Here is a 22303-nt window from a genome sequence, read left to right as displayed (position 1 = left end):
GAGGGGGAGGGGGAGGGGGAGGGAGGGAGGGGGAGGGGAGGGAAAGGAGAGAAAGGAGGGAGGGAAGGAAGGAGGGAAGAAGGGGGAAGAGGGGAAAATGGATCTGGGGAGAAAGAAAGATCTTGGATTGTGTAGCTGGCATCTTTGAGATGTTGAGAAGACCAATACATTTGTAGGGAAGAGAGGGCATCATCACAAAAAATTATTGCCTTGTGTAAACGTTCACTTTTTCGCCTTCTAATCAAGACATCTCTAGGGAATGAATTTATTCTCTCCTTTGAACCCAGATCAGGAATCTCCAGAGTATAATAAGCAAGATGCTCTATCAGACACAGGACCTTAAACGTGGAGGGTTTCTTATTTTAAACATTATTAGATAGAGCTGAGCTTAAAGCACAGTGGTAGAGTGCTTGCCTAGCATACACAAGGCCCTGGGTTCCATCTCCAGCACCAGAAGTGCATGAATGGATAGAGATGAAGAAATACCTATTATTGGATGAACTCATATCCACTTGCTAAGATCACTTACTCCATACATCAATTTTTAATAACATGGTAACCCACATAACTACATGAAAAACTTCAGCCACATTAAAATATTCTAAGAAAATGCTTCCAATTCCCATGTGAGAATTCTCCCCCAAATGGGGGAGAAGTGATTTTGTCTGTAGCTGTAGTTGTAGTTTCTAGTGATTACCCACAAAGTCTGCATGCTTCTCTATTTTCAAAGTGAAACATCAGAAACAATTATGAAACAGTTTGGCTCAAAAGTTACAATAAATCCACATTTCAGAGAAATAAGGAAGCAATCCTTAGAAGATTATTTTGAAACATGTCTGGTGATACACTGTGAGGTGACAACATTTTAACAGATTTGAAAAACACAGTGGGAGGAGGAAGAGAAGCCATGAATATGTGGGGATGAGTTGGACATTTGTGGCCAAATCTGAACGTAAGCCAGTCCCAGTAGCCAATGTTAAACGAGGCCAATGATAAACTATTAAATAGAGACACAAGCAATGCATGAGCTACATTTCAGAAGATCCTCCTTTACAAAACATGTTGCACCTGCCACAGCGAAGTTGGTTTTGGTTAACACATTATCCCATGTCCAGTGAAATGAGAATTAAGCAATTCCCAAGTGTGGCATCGTTTTGCCCCAACGTCTCATCTGCTCCCTAAGCTCCGTCTCTTCCACAAGCCCATACGTAACCTCTATACGATGGCTAGTTCCTAGGTCCCCAGGACCACAGTGGGAAGTAGACAAGATGGTATGGCTCTTTTGAGTCCAAGTCCCCATCACAAAGGTGATATGTGTGGAATCATGTCGTCTGATTAATCACGGGGGGGGGGGGGGAGATGGAACTTAAGAAAGAAAATGGAACCTAAGTCCCTACTTTGTTCCCTTAGCCAAAATCCACATTGGTTCTAGAAAGAAATGTTCTCGCATCTCCTCCAAATCATTCATTTCCACATGAGAAAACTAGGCTTTTCAGACCCAAGTTGTGACTACTGTTCTTACGAGATTTGGAGGAATGGAAGAAGTGAATGAACAACTAACTCCTCACTCTTGTATAGGGGGGCGTGGTGGATAACACTACAGGTGTGGCCTACAGATCTGAGGCAAGGGGAAGGGGAACCACTCTAGGCTTTGCCTCTTCTCCCCACACTCAGAGAGAATGGCCTCCAAGAGATTCTAAAGGCGCTATCTTTTGTCAGTCGCTTAAAAAACTAAAAGAAAGACGTGTGGGAAAGTTCCATCGAGCGTTTCCAGGAGCAGAGGAAGAAATTTCCAAGCCTGAGGCCAAAGTTGGGAAACCCAGAAGAGGAGGGAAAAGCAACACAACAATTTTTCCTCACTTTACCCTGTAAGACTCCAGCATGTCACACTTGTTTTCAAATCTGTATGTTAAGATTTTTTTTTAACATGAAATCCAATTTCTAGATGAAATCTGTGTCAGTACCCCAAGCCAGCAGCTTCTTTACACCTCTGTCAGTTTTCTCATGATGATCCAATTTATAGTCATCAGAGCCAGCCATCAAAGTTCCTCTTAGGTCTGGCATAAAAGAAGAATGCCACAAGGCCCCAGAGAGGAGCAGAGAACTGGATAAAATCCTCACTGTGGCGACTAGCTCAGCGCGTGACTTTGGGCAATTCACTTAAGGCATCTCTGGGCCTCAGTTTCCTTTTTGGAGATCAGGTCGGGCCTCAAATGATCTAAGGTGAACACCTCTAACCCTGAAGTCTTGACACTCCAAATGCATCCTTGACTATGAGGTTCTATTTAATTGTAGAGTTGGAGAACAGGGAGGAAACTTCTAGCAAATGTTAGCCTTCTTCCTACAATGTCTTATTTATACCATGAGAAGTTAAGACATTTTCACAAAAGGGCTCAAAATGTGGTTTTATAGAAATAAATTATTTTGCAATATACACACATGCAACAGATGCACAGCTCATTAAATAATATATACTCAATTACAGCCAGCGACCAAAGGAGGAGGCAGTTAGGCCTGAAATTTGACACAATGTTATCTGAAGACTTGTTGACTTAAGAAAATTACTTGGCAATTTTTAGAAATGACAAGTAACATAGTCACAGAGGTAACATTTTGTGATACTTAAATAAAAAATGCATGAGTTATTTCTTGCTTTGGATAATTCTACCTGTCATAGATTCATTATAAAAATATATCTTTCATTAATTATTGCAAAAATATGAAGTCCAGCTCATGATATAAATACATAGAAGGGAATGAATATTCTAATAAGGCTGAGCTATCTCCTCAAGAGGTTAATTTATAAACTTTCAGAGCCTACAAAATCCTAAGAAAGTGCATTAAAAATATATGTCAACACATACTTTATGTTGTAGTCTCTTAGTACTAAAAGCAAGCGTTCTCCATGTCAATCCCATATACTTTCAAAGCTCTGGCTATACAGATTAAGTTTAATTTTGTATTTTAAGTTCATTTCTCCTCCAGGTTTACCCGCCAGCCAGCCCAGACAAAATTTTCTAATGTTAGTATCAAATATTACTTTCCAGTAAACATTAAGAAACACTGAGGTTGGGGGGGTTCCTCTAACCCAGGGCTCCCTATTTCTATTTTGTATTATTATTATCTTTAAGAAGCTGTACAAAGAGGTTTCAATTCAACATGTCAATTCACAAGCACAATGCATTCTTGATCAACGTCACCACTTACAACATTCTTCCCCATCTCTCCCAACTCCCTATTTCTAATTCTTTCCTTTCAACCTCTCTTCCCTCGTTACATTTTTTTTTCAATCACTTTGATATTATTTCTCCAAACCAGGGAGATGTATTGGTATCCTATGAACTTGATCCCACAAGACTAGATTCTAACCCAACGCATGGAGAAAAGGGTGGAGGGAAGACCTGGGAAATTTCCACCTAGTTCACAATCACTAGCATCTCATCACTCAAAATGAGTAGCTTATAGATATAAAATCACATCCAAGAATATTCCAAAATAAACTTTGTTAAAGAAAGAACTAACCAATAAGGCATAGTATCATCATAGGGTATTTTCTGCTTCACCTCCCTTCCTCCCCAAAAGGGTCGCCGGGCCTATCTTTGGAAAGGTACTTACAACAATGTGTGCGGGCGATGGAGAGCGGGCATCCTTGAGGGCCTGTCTGCTCTGGAGACTCCCTGCTTGGACATCAAGTAGCGGCCATTTCATCTGAAGATACTAGAAAATCAAAACAGTACATTCAGCAAAGGAATAATCATTATATGGATCACAAACTGGGGGGAGGGGGGAGACTAATAAAGCATGCAAATAACAACCAGAGAAAGCTCATGCACTATCAGTAAGGTCTTAGAGCTCTCAGTTCAAATAGAAAACATCATTAGTAACTGGAGTTTGTTTTTGCAGTCAAACCACAGGGCAGCTCTAGATAAAAATGCATTTGCTGACACTCATCAGGGAGAAAGCGGGGCGGGGGTGGGGGGGAGGTAAATTGTAGGGAGGAGGGAAGAAAACAGGGAACATACAGCAATTTCAGAAGTAAGAAACAAACACAAATCTCAAGCCAGAAATGTCCTAGGGAACCATCCATTCCAGATCTAATCTTCCAACCACCTCTATCTTTAAAATCCTATCATGTTTAATGTTTTTTGGTGGTACTGGGGTTTTTACTCAGACCTTCTCCTTGCTATACCTGAACCATAACCCCAGTCCCTTTTTGCTCTCAGGAATTTTCACATAGAGTCTCCCACTTTTTGTCCAAGCTAGCCTTTCTACTTGATCCTCTTTCCTATGCCTCCCGAGTAGCTAGCATTACACAGATGCAAACTACCACACCTGTCCTTGGTTAAGATGTGCATTCTGTTCATTTTTTGCCCAGGCTGGCTTTACACCTTGATCTTCCAGATCTTTGACTCCAAGAACCTGCCACACACTCTTCATTCTAAAGGAAGCCAAGTCCTTCATGTATTAGAAGCTGCTTCAAGGAAAACAAGCATGTCATTCCATAATCAATCTAAAAGCTCATCAGACAAAAATATTTCCTGGCAGCAGATGCACACCCAGGGCACAGCACAATTTGACTTATACAGCCATCTGAAAGGACCAGAGAAAAACTCTTAGGATTGAATGCATGGCTCAAGTGGTAGAATGCTGGTCTAGAAAGCCTGAAGCCCTGAGTGCAAACCTCACTACCACCAAAGGGGTAAAAAGGCCAGAGAAATACTTAACTATGCACAGGTTTATCACCAAAATAAAAATGAAAGGTATGGATGGACTGGAGATATGGCTCAAGTGGTAGTATGCCAGCCATGAGCAAGAAAACCTAGCAAGAGTGCCAAGGCCCTGAATTCAAATCCTGGGATTGTTACAGGAGGAGGAAAAAAGCCAATTATGTCTTTCCTTATCTTTTTTCTGAGGTAGGAGATAAATACATGCCCACTGGCTAGCTACTTTTACTGAAAGTGATACGTCTACTCTCAAAGGGGCTGAAGCGATCAATTATCAACCAATCCCATCCCTGTTCTGTTTAGCAGATAAGGGAACAGGAAGCAAAATGGCTGCCCAGACCCTGAGAAACTTAGCATACCCCAAGTGATTCCCAGGAATTTGACTTTTCTTGCTAACAATAGTTTCACTCAGAAAAATTCAGACAACTGAACAAAGCTAAGGAATGATGTTTATAAGGATGTCAATACCATCCTTCAAGGTTCTAGAGGTCAATTGATTCCTGCATCAGTTAATGCTTCCAGAGTGTACAGGAACAGCCTTGATCACTTCTGACACCCAAAGTAAAGTAACTGGCCAGTTGTAACCGTCACTCTATAGAAACTTCCATTCAACAATCACTGATGTGTTCACACTGCGTTGTGCCCAATCTCCTTGCCATGCATAAGGAAATACACACACACACACACACACACACACACACGCATGCACGCACGCACTCACGCTTACATGCAAGTCAGGGCACAATATAGAGAAGCTGGTTCCAGGCAATACCAAGGAGTCCATCTTGGTAAGTCAGGAAAGATTCAATACAAAGAGTAAGGACAGCAAAGGATAGTCCAAAAAGAAACTTTGGGTCAGGTGCCAGTGGTTCATCCTAGCTACTCAGGAGGAAAGTCCATGAAACTCTTATCTTCAATTAACCATCAGAAAATTGGAACTGGTGCTGTTAACTCAAAGTGGTAGCACACTAGCCTTGAGCATAAAAATCAGGCCCTGGGTTCAAGCCTCACAACTGACTCAGAAAATAAGAGAAAGAGGGAAGGAGGGAGGGAGGGAAGGAGGAAGGAAGGAAGGAAGGAAGGAAGGAAGGAAGGAAGGAAGGAAGGAAGGAAGGAAGTAAGGAAGGAAGGAAGGAAGGAAGGAAGGAAGGGGAAAAGTAAGGAAAGAGGGGGGAAAAGTTTGCACCAACCCGATGAGAAACAGAACCAAAGCCATTCCACAGTCATAATTCATTGATGATGCATTTGTTTGGCCAACTAAGACCAAGCTCAGTTGTCCTTCACACAGTCTTAGCCCAAGTACAGTCAGCTTTTCCAACCCAGTTCTATACAATGGAGAAGCATCTTCTATAACTTAGGAGCTTTCACCTATGGGGAAGAAACCTGGTTACTAGTTCTGGCTCTGTGGGTAATTTGGCAAAACCTTGTTCCAAAGTCCTCTATCTGTCTAGTTGTCTTGAGTAAATAGGAAACTCCTACCTGTGATGGAAGGGAGGGAGGACTTCAGGCAGTAAATCCCAGCACCAACTTCTAGTCAACTCCTAACAGCCAATTTCCAAATACCAGTGTGTTTGGGGGCCAGATATCATCCTAAGTTTAAAACCACTGAAATAGGCCAGGCACCAGTGACTCACACCTGTAATCCTAGCTACTCAAGAAGCTAAGATCCCAAGATCACAGTTCAAAGCCAGCTGAAGCAAGAAAGTCTGTGAGACTTTTATTTATCTTCAATTAACCACCAAAGAGCTAGAAGTAGAACTGTGGCTTAAGTGGTAGAGCATCAGCCTTGAACACAAAAGCTAAGGGACAGCATCTCGGCTCTGAATTTGAGTGCCAACACTCAAAAAAAAAAAAATTGAAATAAATGTTTCCAAAGTCTCCTTCAGCCCTGTAACTCAAGCCAGAGGGCTCTGGGAATCTGTTTTGCCCTGTCTCATCCTGACTTCCCATTCTCACTTGCCACATAACTACAGGGGCTGCATTGGTCAGAACCACTCAGTAAAGTCATTTCCTTGAGGCCAACCAAAATGGATACCTAGCAACATTCACCTCTGCAACTCACAAATACCCACAAGCAAGCAAAACTGCCAACCCTACAAGACAAACCCACCCCTTGCGCTGGTTCCATGGAGAGAGTTCCATAACGGGTAAATTTTTCATCTTCACACATCTGCAAAATGGATTTGGTCACGTCCAGTTCCAGAATTGGTACAGTTCGGTTTGGTTTAAAGGTGAAAGACCTGCACTGCGTTCCCCACACAAGAACTGTCATACCCATAATGCAATAGTCACGTGGAGACTTAATGATTCTCAGTTTACATAAAAGCTTCCTTGTGAGCCATATCCAATCTCTATAAGCTACCTGCATCACATATTTTTATGAGCCTACATTTTGGTGCTCTGAGTCTACGATGCACATAATTTTCAATTATGTCAGGGCAGCCCAGGATCACTGCCTATATAACATTACTGGTTGGAGGAAATGAGACTCGGCCCTGCTGCCCAGAGAGAACTAACCGAATCCAGATGCTAGAAGACAGCCACAACCCCGCAGACTGGCAGAGACCCGGCCGTGGCAGCCCCAAACACCCAATCCCAGTGCAACCAGATGCCACAGAGCGAAGCTCAGCTGTGTCCAGCCCTTGACTTCTAACTGGCATTTGGGCAGATGGAGTGCCTTTGGCGAATGTTAAATAGTATGTCAGGATTTCTTTTTCTTTTTTTAAGGATGTTATTACCCTCCTCCCAAAATGATGGGTGCCCCCATTTCCTTTATCTTCTACAATTGGTCCTTATTAATAGAGAAAATAAATACGTAAAGGGAACAAAAAAGAAAGGAGGTACTATTACAGCCTAAAGGAAAATCTTTTTCCTTCCTGGAGACATTAAAAAGGAAATTCTATTCTGTGGGACCCTAAAGGAGGACCTGAAAGAGGAGGCATCTCAGATTTACAGAAGAGTTGGAACACGATGTCACATTTTCTCCCAACAGTTGGCATTCAGGTTTAGATCCTTTGGGGAAGGGAAGGAAGAATTCCCACCATCCTGCTATGAAAACACTGGGCTTCTCCCCTCATCCTCTCTAGTTATTCAATGTGGAAATTATGAATTGCCTGCAAAAACATTAAGCTTTTCAACAAATGGCAATCAAATGGGGCTGTGGGAATTCTGACATTGGAAACTGCTGAAATAAGAGTCTGCTCAACTTTCATTCAATTTAAAAAGAAAAAAAAAGTCATCTTGGCTGAAGCAGTTCATCCTTTGTTTAATAATAATGTTCTAATCATGGCCCATTAAGGTTGTCTCCAAAATCATATTTTATGATATGTCTCTGGGCAAAGTCTAGTGATGTATTCATGATACGAAAGGCCTCATTGGAATCAATGCAAACAATAAACGTAAGGTAAGCATCTCTAATTTCTTCCCTTCCCTGCATCTCTCTCAGTCAAAGGAACAAAGGTAAGGCACTTGGGGAAGATATCCCAAGACCCTTCCATAAGAAGACACCTTCAGGAAACAGCTTTGGTGGTCACCTGTCCCTCCTGGGACAGGCCAGAGAGAACCTGCTGGCACATATCACCTGCATCCTCCCAGCTCCTCCACTGGAACACCTGTCACCTGACATCTGCTAACTGAGGGCTTTGTACACAATCTTTTCAAAACAGAAGACGTCAAAGGACAATGAAGGTGCTGATGATAGCAATGATGATAAAGCTGCCAGGAAACTAGCAGTAGTGGTGCACACCTATAATCCCAACTACACAGGAGACAAGAGATAGGAGGACCACGATCCAAAGCCAGCCCAGGCATATGTACAAGAACCTAGCTAAGAAAACAAACAAGCTGGGTGCTGGTACTCATGTCTGTTATCCTAGCTGCTTGGGAGTAAAGGAAGAAGGGCTGAGGTCTTAGGATTGTGGGTCAAAACCAGCCTGGGCAAGAAAGTCTGTGAGACTCTTATCTCCAATTAACCACCAGAAAACCAGATGTGGAGCTGAGGTTCAAAAGTGGTAGAAGGCTACCCTCAAGCAGAAAAGTTCAGGGACAGCACCCAGGCCCTGAATTCAAGTCCCACAGCCAAAAACAAACAAACAAACAAAAAAACTCACAGAACTCCAGGCCTAGAAAGTATACAAGGCTCTGAGTTCAAGTTCCAGTAACTGAAGAAGATAGAAAAAAGAATGAAAGAAAGAAAAAAGCCCCGATTCCTTCCACTGACCCTATTCCACAGATGGTCAGGTGAGTAGAGACCACATCTCTTCTTTGTTCAAGGCAGGGCTGGCACACTCTTTCTATAAAGCACTTGTCAATGAATATCTTGGGTTCTGTGGCCACACCATCTATGCAGTGACATTGAAAGCATCTCCAGGCCAGTTCTGCAGGTGTCTGGTCATGGCTGATTGCCAATAAATCTTACTTAAGCATATTGCAATTTGAATTTCATATCATTTCCCTGTGTCTTCCCTTGGTTCCATCAATCCTTTAAAAATAGTAAGTCTTTCTTCACTTACAGGGCATATTAAAAACAAATGGCAAGCCAGGTTTGGGCTCGGGGGGGGGGGGGGGCGGCACAGCTGCTTGTCTCTACCTTGGCGAATGAGTGCATTAAAGGCCTCCAAAGCCATGGTGAATGGGACGTCATCCCCGTCCAAACAGACAAATACAATCAAGTAAGAAAATGCATTCGGTGACTCAAAAGCAACATTTTAGATTGAATTGTCCAGACTCAAGCTTTGGAGGGGGGAAAAAAATTGGCAAAGAACCCAAGGCCTAAGTCTGAGATGCAAAGTCAGAAGGTTTAACCACTAGACCACAATTTCACCAAAATAACTATCCCGCCTTCCCCAAATGAAAGTCGAAGAGATCCCCGAGCAATTCTGACTGGAAAAGGTTCATATCAGCAAAAGCTCTCAGCCTCCGTCCAGGGGTGCTGGTGATGTGTCATGTAACGTCACATCATGCCAAGAAAAGAGAGCAACAGGTGGCACTTCCTCAGGGGGCAATCAATCCCACAACTAGAAGCCCTAATAACTTGTTTCAGAAGCTTCTGTCTCCAGAACATCCCAACAAACAGAACTGACACAGAGAACCAAGCTGGGATGAGGTTTACTAATTGCCAGCTCTGCGCACCCCATCCGTCCTGGGCTCAGAGTGCATCATCACAAAGGTCACAGTTGGAAGAGGTCAGTCAATGTGAGCCTGAGCAGACTGCTCCAATTAATCACCAAAAACAAAAACCCCAGAAGTGGAGCTGTAGCTCAAAGCAATAGAGGACTAGCCTTAAGCACAAAAATTCAGGGACAACACCCAGACCCTGAGTTCAAGTCTCAGGAAATCAAATTAACTGAATGTATCCTCATGATGGATTGCCACTGTTACGGCTTCCTAATTCATTAGTTCCAAAAAGCTTTACAAGGTTTGTTTCCAATAAAATGGAAAGCCATTATTCTGTCTATATACCCAGAACCAAGAGTAGGACCAGCCAATCACATCCAAAGCCATGAAATTTCCCCCACCTTGAAGGTGGCTTACTTCTACCCTCCCCAGTGAGGCCTTCCCAAGGGCCGCTTGGACCTGCTTTCCTGCAAGCTGACCAGGCAGAGGAGGCAGAACTGGAACTCTTGCTTTCACACTTTACAAAGGAAAAGGCCACCAGAGGCCACATACCAGAAAAGTGTACTATTCAAGAAAATAGATGGCTCATGTATCCAACAGAGGTCCCTGCAGTTTCTTTGGAAACACCTGCTGTAGAACATACCTAGCGCATGTGCACATGCACACATGCACAGATGCATGCACATGCATACGCACACACACACACACACACACACACACACACACACACACATACATACACACACACCTGCTAAAGAACAGGCCTGCCTCTTTTGAAGCATGGCCCTTCTTCAGAAATAGGAGTCAGAAAGTCCAGCCCATCATCTTTGAACAAGCAGTTTTTTCCTGGGAACCAAGAAACCCTGATTTGCCCCCCACTGATGAACATACAAGAAATTGTAATCACCATTTGCAGTCTGTTCTGTTCTCTACATCCATCTCCCTGCAGTTAGCAATGATCCAATGTACCAACTACTAAAGCCAAAGCTGTGGAATGTCTTATAGGTCCCTTCAGCATCCAGCACTGTATCATTGAAATGTCTGACCAATTTTCCTGCAGATACTGCAGGTAGAGGTGATTAGGCTACACTGTCCTAGATTCAAACATACTACTGCTATTGCCTTTTTGGAAAAACTCAAGAAGTTTCTATTTAGAAAACACAATAGCCAGACATGACAATGTCTATAATCTAAGATCTGAAGCCAGTCCCAGACAGAAATGTAATCCCTTATCCAGAAAAATCAAGTAAAGCCAAAAGGGCTGGGCACTGTCTCATGAGGTAGAACATCTTCCTAGTGAGGGAGAAGCCCTGAGTTCAAACCCCAGTGCCACTGAAACAAATAAATCATTTAAAATGCTTTCCCTACCTGTCCAATGTGACTGCATGGAAAAAGTAATTCAGGAAAGTTTAATTTTTGACTATTGGAATGCTCGCCTAAATAAAGTAGTGTGCTACAGGTTACTTAGGAAAAGAAAACCAAAGTTCTTAGAAGGCTGGAACAAACTAGAAGAACAAATAAAGTGATACATATTCAGTAAGATGTTAGAGTTTTTTAAAAACCTAATGTAGTAGGAACTTAGAAAACTTTCCTTCAAGTCGCCATCCCATTTCTAACATGAACATGGAGACAGTGGTAGGATTTAATAGCCCTGACCTCTGTTTTTATGGGTCTGAATGTAAGATTTTAAATATAAACCTTTTCACACAGACCTTTTCAATCACAACAATCGAAAAGGTCCCAGTAGTGCCACTTCATATTTAGAAAGTGTCTTAGACTTGAGCCAGCTAATTGGTGGCTCATTCCTGTAATCCTAGCCATTTGAAAGGCTAAGAGCTAAAGGATCACAGCTTGAAGCCAACCCAGGCAGAAAAGTTCCCTAGACTCTGTTTCCAACATAAACCAACAAAAAGCTGGATTGGGGGAATGGCTCAAGTTGTAGCGTACCAGCTGAAAAATAAAACTGAGCAAGAGTAAAGCCTTGAATTTAAACCCTAGTGATGGCGATGATGATGATGATGATGATGATGATGATAGAAATAGGACTGGGAAGGTGGCTCAATGGTAGAGTGCTTGCCTCGCATGCATGAGGCACTGGGTTCAATTCCTCAGCACCACATAATCAGATAAGGCTGGAAGTGACTCTGTGGCTCAAGTAGTAGAGCGTGAGCCTTGAGCTGAAGAGCTGAGGGACAGTGCCCCCAGGCCCAGAGTTCAGGCCCCACAACCGACCAAAAAAAAAAAAAAAGGCAAGAAAGACAAGGGAGGGAAGGAGGGAGGGAGGGAGGGAGGGAGGGAGGGGAAGGAAGGAAGGAAGGAAGGAAGGAAGGAAGGAAGGAAGGAAGGAAGGAAGGAAGGTATCTTGGACTTGATAAGTACACTGACAAAGTAGTTATGAATCAATGAACTGTAAAATCAATAAGTAGAAAGGCAGAACTAATATCTAATAAGGAGAACACTAAGGCGGTAGAGCAGGAGAGCAGGACTGTTTGCCTGAGGTGACAGGTCTGCTGGCAGACAAGGGCCCAGGGCTGTTACCTTGTTCCCTCTTACCTCCTAACTCCCTTTGCCTTCTCTGTTCTCTGCTAGGGAAAACCATGCCTGAACTCCACCGGTGAAGGGTGTCTCTGAACAGATGATTAAAGATACATCTGTGTCCAGAGTACCAAACCCTCCTTCTCCAGAATTTACCATCACTCCCTCCCAGACACGTGGACAAACGTTACATAATGTTCCTCTAAGTAAATCTTTCTACCGGAGCCACTGAGGCTCTAAATATTACTCTTAAATTTAAAAAGATCAAATAACCAAAATTTGGGATTTACTGTGTTCTTTCCCTGCCAGATAGTCAACTCTTTCCTCTCAGGTCTGGGGTCCAAACCTTCTTTCCTTCCTTCCCCAAAAGTCACTTTTCGAATGCAGGGTTAGGAAGAGGGTCTGGAAACCTCTTTTCCCAGCCCAGCCCTTTTTGCACTAACTTCCATTCACTGACCTCTCCTATTTCTTCACTGGACAAGCTCTTCACCACACTCGGCCAATATCTGTATTGGACAAGAAGGGAACTGGCTTCTACCCCAACAACCCATGTTAGCACCTACTCTCTGTCAGTGAGGGTTAGATAGTCTGAAGCCTGGGAAAGTCAATGGGACAAGAAACTAGAGTGTTACAAGAACGAATCTGAAGAAGGAAACAGAAACACTGTTGAATGATTAGCCAGACTTCATAGCTCACACCCGAAATCCTGGCTTCTCAGGAGGCTGAGATCTGAGGGTTGCTGGCCACCAATTCTAGCCCAGGCAGAAAAATTCATGAGATTCTTATCTCCAATGTGCCACCAAACAAAACAAAACAAAACAAAAACTGGAAGTGGAGGTGTGGTTCAAGTGGTAGATCACTAGCCTTGAGCAAAAAAGCTCAGGGACAGCATTTGAGCCCTGAATTCAAGCCCCAGAACCCGCACCAAAAATTAAAATTAAAAATAACTGCTCCACTGTGACCAAAAGTCCAGGTCTACCTAGTTATGTCTCAAAGTTGTGATCCAACCCCAATATTAACTGGCACACCAAGCAGTGGCTATGGGTTTCAAGCCAGTATCAACTCTGCCACACTCAGGTCCCTAAACCAAAGATTGGAGGATGTGAAGCTATTTGAAGGATTGGAAAGGACACATCTTTGCCCTCCTAGATCACCAACCCTCAGCCTCCAGCCAGAGCCCGGCAGCTCACTCCTTGTGCCCCACCCTCCAAGCTGAACCTCCCATGGAGAAGCTGACCAGACACCATCTACCTTTAGGCGGATAACCAACTGGCATTCTTTCATGTATTCCCCACACTTTTTAACACTTGTACAAAAGCCAAGTAGAGCCCAGTTCATTGAACTGCTGGAGTTATCGCCTGTGTTTTCATCGCATGGTGAGGGAGAAACAGGGATGTGCAAATCAGAAAATGAGCTGGAAGACAAGGAGCAGTCTGGAATGACTGCAAGTCCGACGGAATGTCAAATATCGTGGCATTGTAAAAGGTGCCAAGTCTCCGTTTTCAAGCTGGATGAATAAAATGTGGTGCATCCGTCAAAGGGAATACAAAGCAGCAATAAACATAAGTATGGTACACGATGGATATGTATGATCCCTGAAAACACTACACTAACTTAAAGACTGCTGGAAAACTGGGTGTGCCTCATGCCTATAATCCTAGTTACTCAAGAGGCTGAGATCTGAGGGTCGCAGTTGGAAGCCAGCCCAGACAGAAAAGTCCATGAGACTCCAACTAACCAGTAAAATCTCCAGTTAATCTAACCAGTAAAATCTCCAGTTAATCATTAAAAAGCCACAAACAGATATATGGCTCAAGTGGTAAACTATTTGCCTTGAGTGGAAAAAGCTAAAGGAGAATATAAGACCTTGAGTTCAAACCCCAGTACTAGCACCAAATAAATAAGAGCAGAGTGGAAGTGGAGCTTCCTTTTGAGCAAAAAAAAAAAAAAAAAAGCTAACAAGCCAGAGTTCCAGCAGCAGTGCGCACATGTATTTGCCCACACACACAAACACAGAGCAAAGAAGGCAAAGGGGTTGTCCAAAGCAAAGATAGTTGTAGGGGTTGTCAACAGGCAACTCAGAAATCCATATGGGACAGCCCTATCTCCATTATCTGCACCTCAGTTTTCAAACTGGGCATGCAATTGCCCAGTCTCTTGGCTGGCTTGTCATTTATTTACCCTCAAATGGCAATCCATGCAAATGAAATGAAAAGCAAGAATTCTTTTAGGTTGGAAGCAGTAAATATTTGTGGTGTTTGGTTTGTTTTTTTCTTCCAACTACATTAAGGTCTTGTGTAAGCACTGGTGAACAGGTACGCATCAGGTGTCCTTTGAGAGGTACAGAGAGTAAGGGTCAGGTCCTGATGTCCAGGAAGAGTATTTTCCAATTGCAGCTGGGATTTCTGTTTTGTTTAGTATTTTGGTGCCAATCCTGAGGCTTGAACTCAGGGCCCAAGCACTGAATATTTTTGCTCAAGGCTAGCACTCTACCACCTGAGCCACAACCTTGCTTATGGCTTTTTATTAAAAAGTAGTGTATAAGAGTCTCACAAACTTCCATCCCTGGCTGACTTCAAACCACGATCCTCAGATCTCAGTCACTGAGAAGCTAGGATTGTAGAGGCATGAGCTAACGGCATCTGGCTGTTGTCTGGTGTTGGTTTTTTTGTTTTTTTTTTTTTTTGTTTGTTTCTTAATTAAAAATTTTCAATTCCTTTTCTCCAAGGCTGAGGCACACAAAGTTTGGACTTTTTCCAAACAGGTTATCTTTGCAGTTCCGTATTTCCCCTATGTTCTACAACAAAAGACAACCAAAGATCTGGCAGTCAGGAGCAATGAATTTATAACTCCTTTCGTCGGCCTCCTAGGAAGCAAACGCAAGTTAGCCTGGCTCAAGGCCTCCGATTCCAGCTAAAAACACCACCCTGGGCTATGATTTCTCTTCCTTTATCACATCTGAAAGTGGCCAGGTCTCCCTGTCCTGTCCAAATTTTGATGGTCAAACTCTAGCTGTGACAAGCAGGTAGACTAGAGATGGTCCTTAGTGCTACTCCTGGAAGTCGGAAGGTCAGCTTGGCCGCCAGGTAACTTTGCTCTTCTCTCAGGGAGCCAGCTGGGGGTGGAGATTTCCACCAGGCTGACCTGCAGGCCCCCACCCCCACCCCAGCACCACTAAGTGTCATCATGCTGTAACAAATTACTCCTAACCCAGGATTAAAGTCATTCAAAATCCCTCCTAGAGAGCAAGGAAGTAAACATTCCCTCCTGAGACTCTGCCCAGTTGTTCCCCATGGTAATCCCTGTGTCTATTTGCTTCATCTGGGAGGTCTGCGGGCCCATCCCGGCCCACTCTGCTTTCAGACATAAGCTAAATGCCTCAATTGTCCACCAGGCCCGTTACAAGATGATGGTAGGCTTTCTGTCCCCCGAGGCCTTGCACAATGGGTCCCTGTGCCCACATACACTTCTCTTCTGCCTGCAGACACGACTGCCCTAATCCTGGTCACTCAAGGAAGTCCACACCCCGAATTCCTTCCTCGAGGTCCCCAGAGACAAGCAAGGATGGGGTACAACACAGGCTCAAGTCAGGGAAGCGGAGCTCTGGCCCCAACTCGAGGAAGGAGGCTGCATCTGAGGGCAGACTGAATGGGGTCAGAGGAGAAGAGGGGAGAAGAAGAGGAGAGATGGGCAAAAGAGCAGGCTGCAAGCTAGAGAAGTAGCTGGGGGCACCCCCCAGCCTGTAGCTTCCCTTAATAAACTAGCAGGAGATATTTCCAGCACAATAAGCTCATTTGGGGAAGGAAATACGATTTTGTTCACTTCCCAAGTCACCACTGAAACACCGGGAGATTCCGGGCACTTCAGACATACAGAGCTGTTTTAGTTTTTGTTTGGCTTTTAATTTTATACACATTCTGCCTACTCTATGCCAAGAAGCAGAGAGCAGAACAATGCATGTTATAATCAAAGTCGGTGATTTGAGGTGATAAGGATCTTTTGGGGCTGTTGTAAAGTGAGACTTTCTCCCTGGAGAGAGACCAGCGCAGAGCAAAACTGACAGCATGTTCTTTGACGTGTGACCCAACAAGGAGAGAAACTTCGGGGGGCAGGGGGGGGGGACTAAAGGAACATACAGAATCCCCCAAAATAAAGACACCAAATTTACAAATCTGCTTCCAAAAGGAAAAAACAAAACAAAACAAAAAAAAGGAATCACCAGTTAAAGATGTAGATGTGGTTGGCATGGCTAACTCCTTAAATGGCCTGCATGTTCCCTGGCCAAGGCCTGGGCAGCCACAGTCAGGGCTAGCAGGCCTTTCTCCACTGCTCTCTTGCCTTTACCTTCACGGTTTGTCTTTAAAGGAACTTGGCTCAGGAAGGAGCAGTAACGATCTGAAGCTAACCACTTAGCTCATTAGTATGTCCTGTGGACAGGCAAAATCAATTCCAACAGCATCAAGTTTGGTTATTCCCTCCCCACAAGGTCTGCGCTATTAATAGCAAGAAAGTTTCCCAGGCTTTGGTTTATTTGTAATCCTAACCAGGCCTGACCACAAAACCCAACCATTTCTACTTCTAGAGCTCCGTGGAATCTTGGAGACAAGACAACGATTTCAGATCTTTTTTTTTTTTTTTTGGGGGGGGGGTTGGGGTCTGGCTGTGGGGCCTGAACTCTGGGCCTGGGCGCTATCCCTCAGCTCTTCAGCTCAAGGCTAGCACTCTACCACTTGAGCCACGGCACCACTTCCAGCTTTTTTCTTTTTGCTTATGTGGTGCTGAGGAATCGAACCCAGGGCTTCATGCATGCAAGGCAAGCGCTCTACCTCTGAGCCACCTTCCTAGCCCCCGATTTCAGATCTTTTTTTAAAGGGAACAAGAAGGGAGAAGCAGTAATAGGGATTGAACTCTGGACCTCCTACATTTTAGGCAAAGGCTCTACCGCTTGAGCCAGGCCCTCAACAATTTTTGCTCTGGTTTGTTTTGCAGACAGGGTCTCCTGCTTTTGCCCAGGCCAGCCTCCAATCACAGTCCTTCTGTTTCTGCCTCTCTCAAGTAGAGCTGAAGTTAAGGGGCAATGTGCTATCATGCCTAGCCCCGGTCAGTAGTGGAAGATGTGGAAAGAAGGCTGACCTTACAAGAGAGGTAGGAGGGCTTGCACCCTGAAAAGCGAGAGGTAAGCCAAGAGTAAGAACCAAATCCTATCTTTTTACCCATCTGACCCAGCTCCTGGGCTCTCTTCACTCAGGCTATCCCTCACCTTTTCTCTTCATCATCAAATTGGCTGGCAAAGGGTTCTAGAAGAAGCATGTTGGTCAAAAATAAATTTAAAACCTACAAACTTTAAACCCTAGGTCAGAACAGGTGGCTCCATGGTGGAACACATGCTAAATGTGCACACGCTCCTGGGTTCCACGCCAGCACCAACAGAAAGAAAAGAAAAAGAAAACCATCTACTGGACTATGGTAGTCCAGCAGCATCAAAAGATCAAAGGCAAGGGCACAGGCTCAGGAACACTATAAGACCTGGGTTCAAATCCAGGGTCTGCAGCTTGGTACTTGCAGGGTCTCAGGCAAATGACTGCACCTATCAGCCTCTGCATCCTAGGTTATAAATGAGCTGATGTAGGTTTCACACTGAAGAATGTGAATCCAGGAAGTAAAAAGGGAGAAGAGGAAGAAGGTGACTTGTGTATAGTCAACAGAGGCTGGTAGGGTTGCACACCAGATTAACAAACCTGATGATAACCAGCCCACTATTCTTGTTCACCGACAAAAGAGCCAGTAAGGATGGACTGACTCCTCCAGCTACTCTAAACAGATTCCTCTTCCTCTCTTTTTGCCTAGGAAAGAGGTTTCACCGTCACAATTCAAAGCCAACAGTTTAAGTTCCCCTCAAATGCCTGACTGAGGGAAAAGCCCGTGTAATGACATCTGGGATGTAAAAAGCAGGAAGCGAAACTTGGTCCCTGCTCAGGTGAAGATGAGTATCATCATCCCACATGAGAGGTCTTTCGGAGTTCAACCCACCTCTCCCTCTAGACACAGGGGCACAAGATACAGGGCACAATACCGGGAACAGGGAACTAAGCCACTGCCTCAGCACATTCTCCTGAACAACCTTCAATGCCAGTGAAGTTAGGAAAACCCCTAGAGCCTCGCTCTCCTTGTTCCCCTCCCTGGGAAGGGACCTTGCTGTCAGGACCAAACAGGACAATGACCTCCTAAGGCTATTCAGACATTTGCAACCCACGCTCCCTAACTCTACCCCTTGTCAAAAACATATTTCTAATACCTGCCAAGCGCAGACATCCTAAAGAGATGGGGTCCTCTTTAAAGAGAGGATGTAAAAGTAGGCCATCTAAAGCAGAAGAGTTTGGGTAAATGACCTTACCACTCTCCTCTCTTCTCCTTCTCCTTCTCTCTCTCCCTCCCCCCCCCCACTCCTTCTCTCTGTCCCTCCTTTCCCCCCTCTCCCCCTCTCTCAGCACAGGTTTCCTCGTCTGTAAAATGGGAACGTAAACAAACAGTCATGTCTCAGAGTTCTTGTAAGGATCAAAGGCTTGGCACGGTGCCTGGCGCCTGGCAAAGTGCTTAGTAAATGCTAGCTATTATACTATTAGCTGGCTATTATATTGCTATTAATATAATCAGTATCATCAGAATAAACCCACTTGAGTTATTGCAAGATACTAAATCACTCAAAAAGCAAATCCCTAGAGAGATACACTGCACAATGGCTAAAGGGAAATGAATACTTCAGGCTAGGTTAAAGCAAAGTGACCTGACACGTTCCTAGTTACCCAGCTTCCAGCTCTTCCAGCCCTACACCTTATTCACTCACTTCCTAGCTTTCTGGTTAAGTGGAATTTTCCTGCTCATCCATTTGGGCTCCTCCCAGGTACCCAGGCTCAGCTGCAGGCAGGACTTGAGCTCTTAAGTCTCTGTCTCTCTCCCTACACTTTGCCTTGCATACTTAAGGACATATCCAAAATTTTGCAAGGCCAGCAGAAGTCAGAATGTGAGGGCAGAACACAGTAGACCCCCCAGGTTCAAACAGGCAAGTAGAGCTACAAAGCACCCCACAGGACAGCAGCAGTTAGCTACTCAAGGACTCGGCTATGCAGAGACCACTCAATCATCACCCAATGTGCACAAGACAAAAACGAAAATGACAAAACAAAAATCTTTGAGTAACTGAAACTTTTCTTCTAGACGATAGGCTTATTTTCCCCCCTCCTCCATCTTTATTTAGACATGTCAATAAGATTTAAAACCTAGCCTGTTAAAAATATGGCCTCAAGGTTAGATAGTTGGGAAACAAAAATACAAAGAACTCTCTGGTGCCCCTGGTTTACTACCGTGAGGCATAAAAACCTGGGCCAGCCATTTAAGCACACTATTTCAGAAGGAAGGCCAGAGCCTAGTTTAGTTCAAAGATTCTGTGGATTTCTACCTACACTGGCCATGTTCTTCAAGAATGAGGAGAGATCAACAGAAGTGACACTGATCAAGGTACAATGTATTCATAAATAGATTGTAGTGACAAACGGAATTAAAATCCTTCTGTGCAAGTACTAATAAAAAACAATAAAAGATAAATTAGGGACTAGGAATGTGGCTTAGTGGTAGAGTGCTTGCCTAGCATGCATGAAGCCCTGGGTTCGATTCTTCGGTACCACATAAACAGAAAAAGCCAGAAGTGGTGCTGTGGCTCAAATGGTAGAGTGCTAGCTAGCCTTACCACACAGGGGCTCAGAGACAGAGCCCAGACCCTGAGTTCAAGCCCCAGGACTGGCAATAAATAAATTAAAATAATAAAATAAAATATAAATTTAAATCTAAATAATATGTAAACAAAAAATGTGTATACCTTGCCCATGTAATTGTAACCCCTCTGTACAGTATTTTCACAATTTAAAAAAAAAGAATGACCCTCCAAAATATAGATATATATATTTGTAATAAAATTCTGAAGTTAAAAAGATAATAACAATCTCAAAAATAAAATGAAGCCAGACACTGGTGGCTCACGCCTGTAATCTTAGCTCCTTAGGAGGCTGAGATCTGAAAACTGCAGTTTGAAGACAGACTGCACAAGAAAGTTCATAAGAGTCTTATCTCCAATTAACTACTTAAAAAGCCAGAAGTGGAGCTGTGGCTCTAGTGGTAGAATGCTAGCCTTGAAGGGAAAAAAAAAAGTCAGGAACAGCACCCAGACCATGAGTTCAATCCCCAAGACCAGCACAAATTAATAAATGAATTAACTATTTAACTAATGAATTAAACAGTGCAGCCTGAAAACCAGGGGGGACAGGGAAGGCCTAGCAAAAGTCCCTGGGGGAGGTTAGCTCTAAAATCTGTGGTTTAAAAAGTGCTTGAAATCCAAACCACTAAGTACTTCCCAAGAGATGCTGAGCATATTACTTCACTTCTCTGAGCCTCAGTCTCCTTTTATAGAATGGGAGGTAATAGCTCTTTCCATCAGATTTATTGCCAAAACATGGCTGCAGGTAACAGCTTAGAGTAAAACCTAGAATGCAGTCATTGCTCAGGCTACTGGACTCTTGGAAAAATTATGCCTATACTCCCAGCACCTGAGAGGCTGGAGAAGAAGAATCTACTACACAGTGAGATTCTGTCTTAATAAAACAAGTAAAATTTATTTCCTAGGAGGTTGACATAAAAAGAGAAGCTAGGTAACGGAAAGAAAAACAGTAAGTAGCTTTATATTTGCAATCCTACTTCATAAGGAAAGTTCTGTGATAGTCTACCCATTGTTTTTTGATCCAGCTGAGTTTTCAGGAACCTGTGCTAGGAGAACATGCAGACAGCGAGCTCAAGGACACGGGATTTGCAAGTGAAGGTTATGCAGGAGGAACATCTTTGTCTCCCAATGCCTCAGGGCTGAGCATGCATGAATGTGTATTCAACAAATATTTATTGATGGCATCTCTTTGCCAGGCGTTCTCCTGGAGACTAGAAACAGAAGAAAAAGATCACAGGGAGTGAGAGCCAGGAGATCTGGAGGACAAATCCCAGCTCTCACCCAACCTGCTGTGTGAGGGAGGATGCATGGAGATTTGATCTCCCTGACTCTTCTTATTAAATAATTTCCTTCCACTTCCTAATAAAGTAAGTGAAAGGAACCCATTAAACACTACCTCGCTAGTTGGCAGCTCTTGGCAGAGACTCAGGATTCATTCATTCATTCATATCCCCCCATGCCTTCCCTCCCATCTCCCCACACAAGTCCAAGTGAAGGAACCCATAAAACAAGCCCTTCAGAGGGCTATGGGGAGAACCAAATGAGGTATTAGAAAATAATGCGACCATGAAGCATTATAAAAACACATGTCATTATAAAAGGGATGAAGCCTGCCTACACACGTAGCAGCCTCCTGACTTTTGGCACCATCAGGCAAAGCCAGCCTGGGATGGGCAGGGGAGCATAAGGGTGAGAGGAGGGAGGAAGACAGCCAGAGGATGGATGCAAAGAGGGACTGGGCTGGATGGGACAGCAAGGCTTCTAGGAAAAGCACACAGCAGAAGTTAAATCTACACCGGTGAATAGACAGGGAGGCAGCATTCCAACTGCTTTCAAGATGGCACCCATGGCTTTGTCCTGGGCATTAGGCCTCTGCCTCTGTCTTCCACCCCCCACCCCCCACAAATCCCGGTCAATCAGAGGCCTTTTCAAGTCTCAGTTTAAGGAGAGCAGTAAAGTAACATCGCTGCCTTTCCTGATCTTATTACCTTCAGGCACCCGAAAACGCATTCATTATCTCCAATAAACCACTAGAAAACCGGAAGTGGCGCTGTGGCTCAAGAGGTAGAGCACTCACCTTGAGCTGAAGAGCATCAGGATAGCACCAAAGCCCAGAGTTCAAGCCCCACCAACGAGAGGGAGGGAGGGAGGGAGGGAGGGA

The 22303-nt window shown here is 44.0% G+C and overlaps 1 protein-coding gene across 1 annotated transcript in view; it reads right to left on the bottom strand.

The window, feature by feature from the left end:
• Positions 1-22303, bottom strand: part of Tcf7l2 (transcription factor 7-like 2 (T-cell specific, HMG-box)) — a 197115-nt gene that overhangs the window by 119944 nt on the left and 54868 nt on the right. The window contains exon 2 of the mRNA XM_013017792.1: positions 3616-3717. Within this exon, the coding sequence (XP_012873246.1) occupies positions 3616-3708 (93 nt within the window). The 5' untranslated portion in view covers positions 3709-3717. The remainder of the gene's footprint in view (positions 1-3615; positions 3718-22303) is intronic.

This window comes from Dipodomys ordii, unplaced genomic scaffold, assembly GCF_000151885.1.
Source record: "Dipodomys ordii isolate 6190 unplaced genomic scaffold, Dord_2.0 Scaffold36, whole genome shotgun sequence".
NCBI lineage: Eukaryota > Metazoa > Chordata > Mammalia > Rodentia > Heteromyidae > Dipodomys > Dipodomys ordii.
The sequence above is the reverse complement of the archived record's forward strand: the minus strand, read 5'-3'. Positions and strand labels throughout refer to the sequence as shown.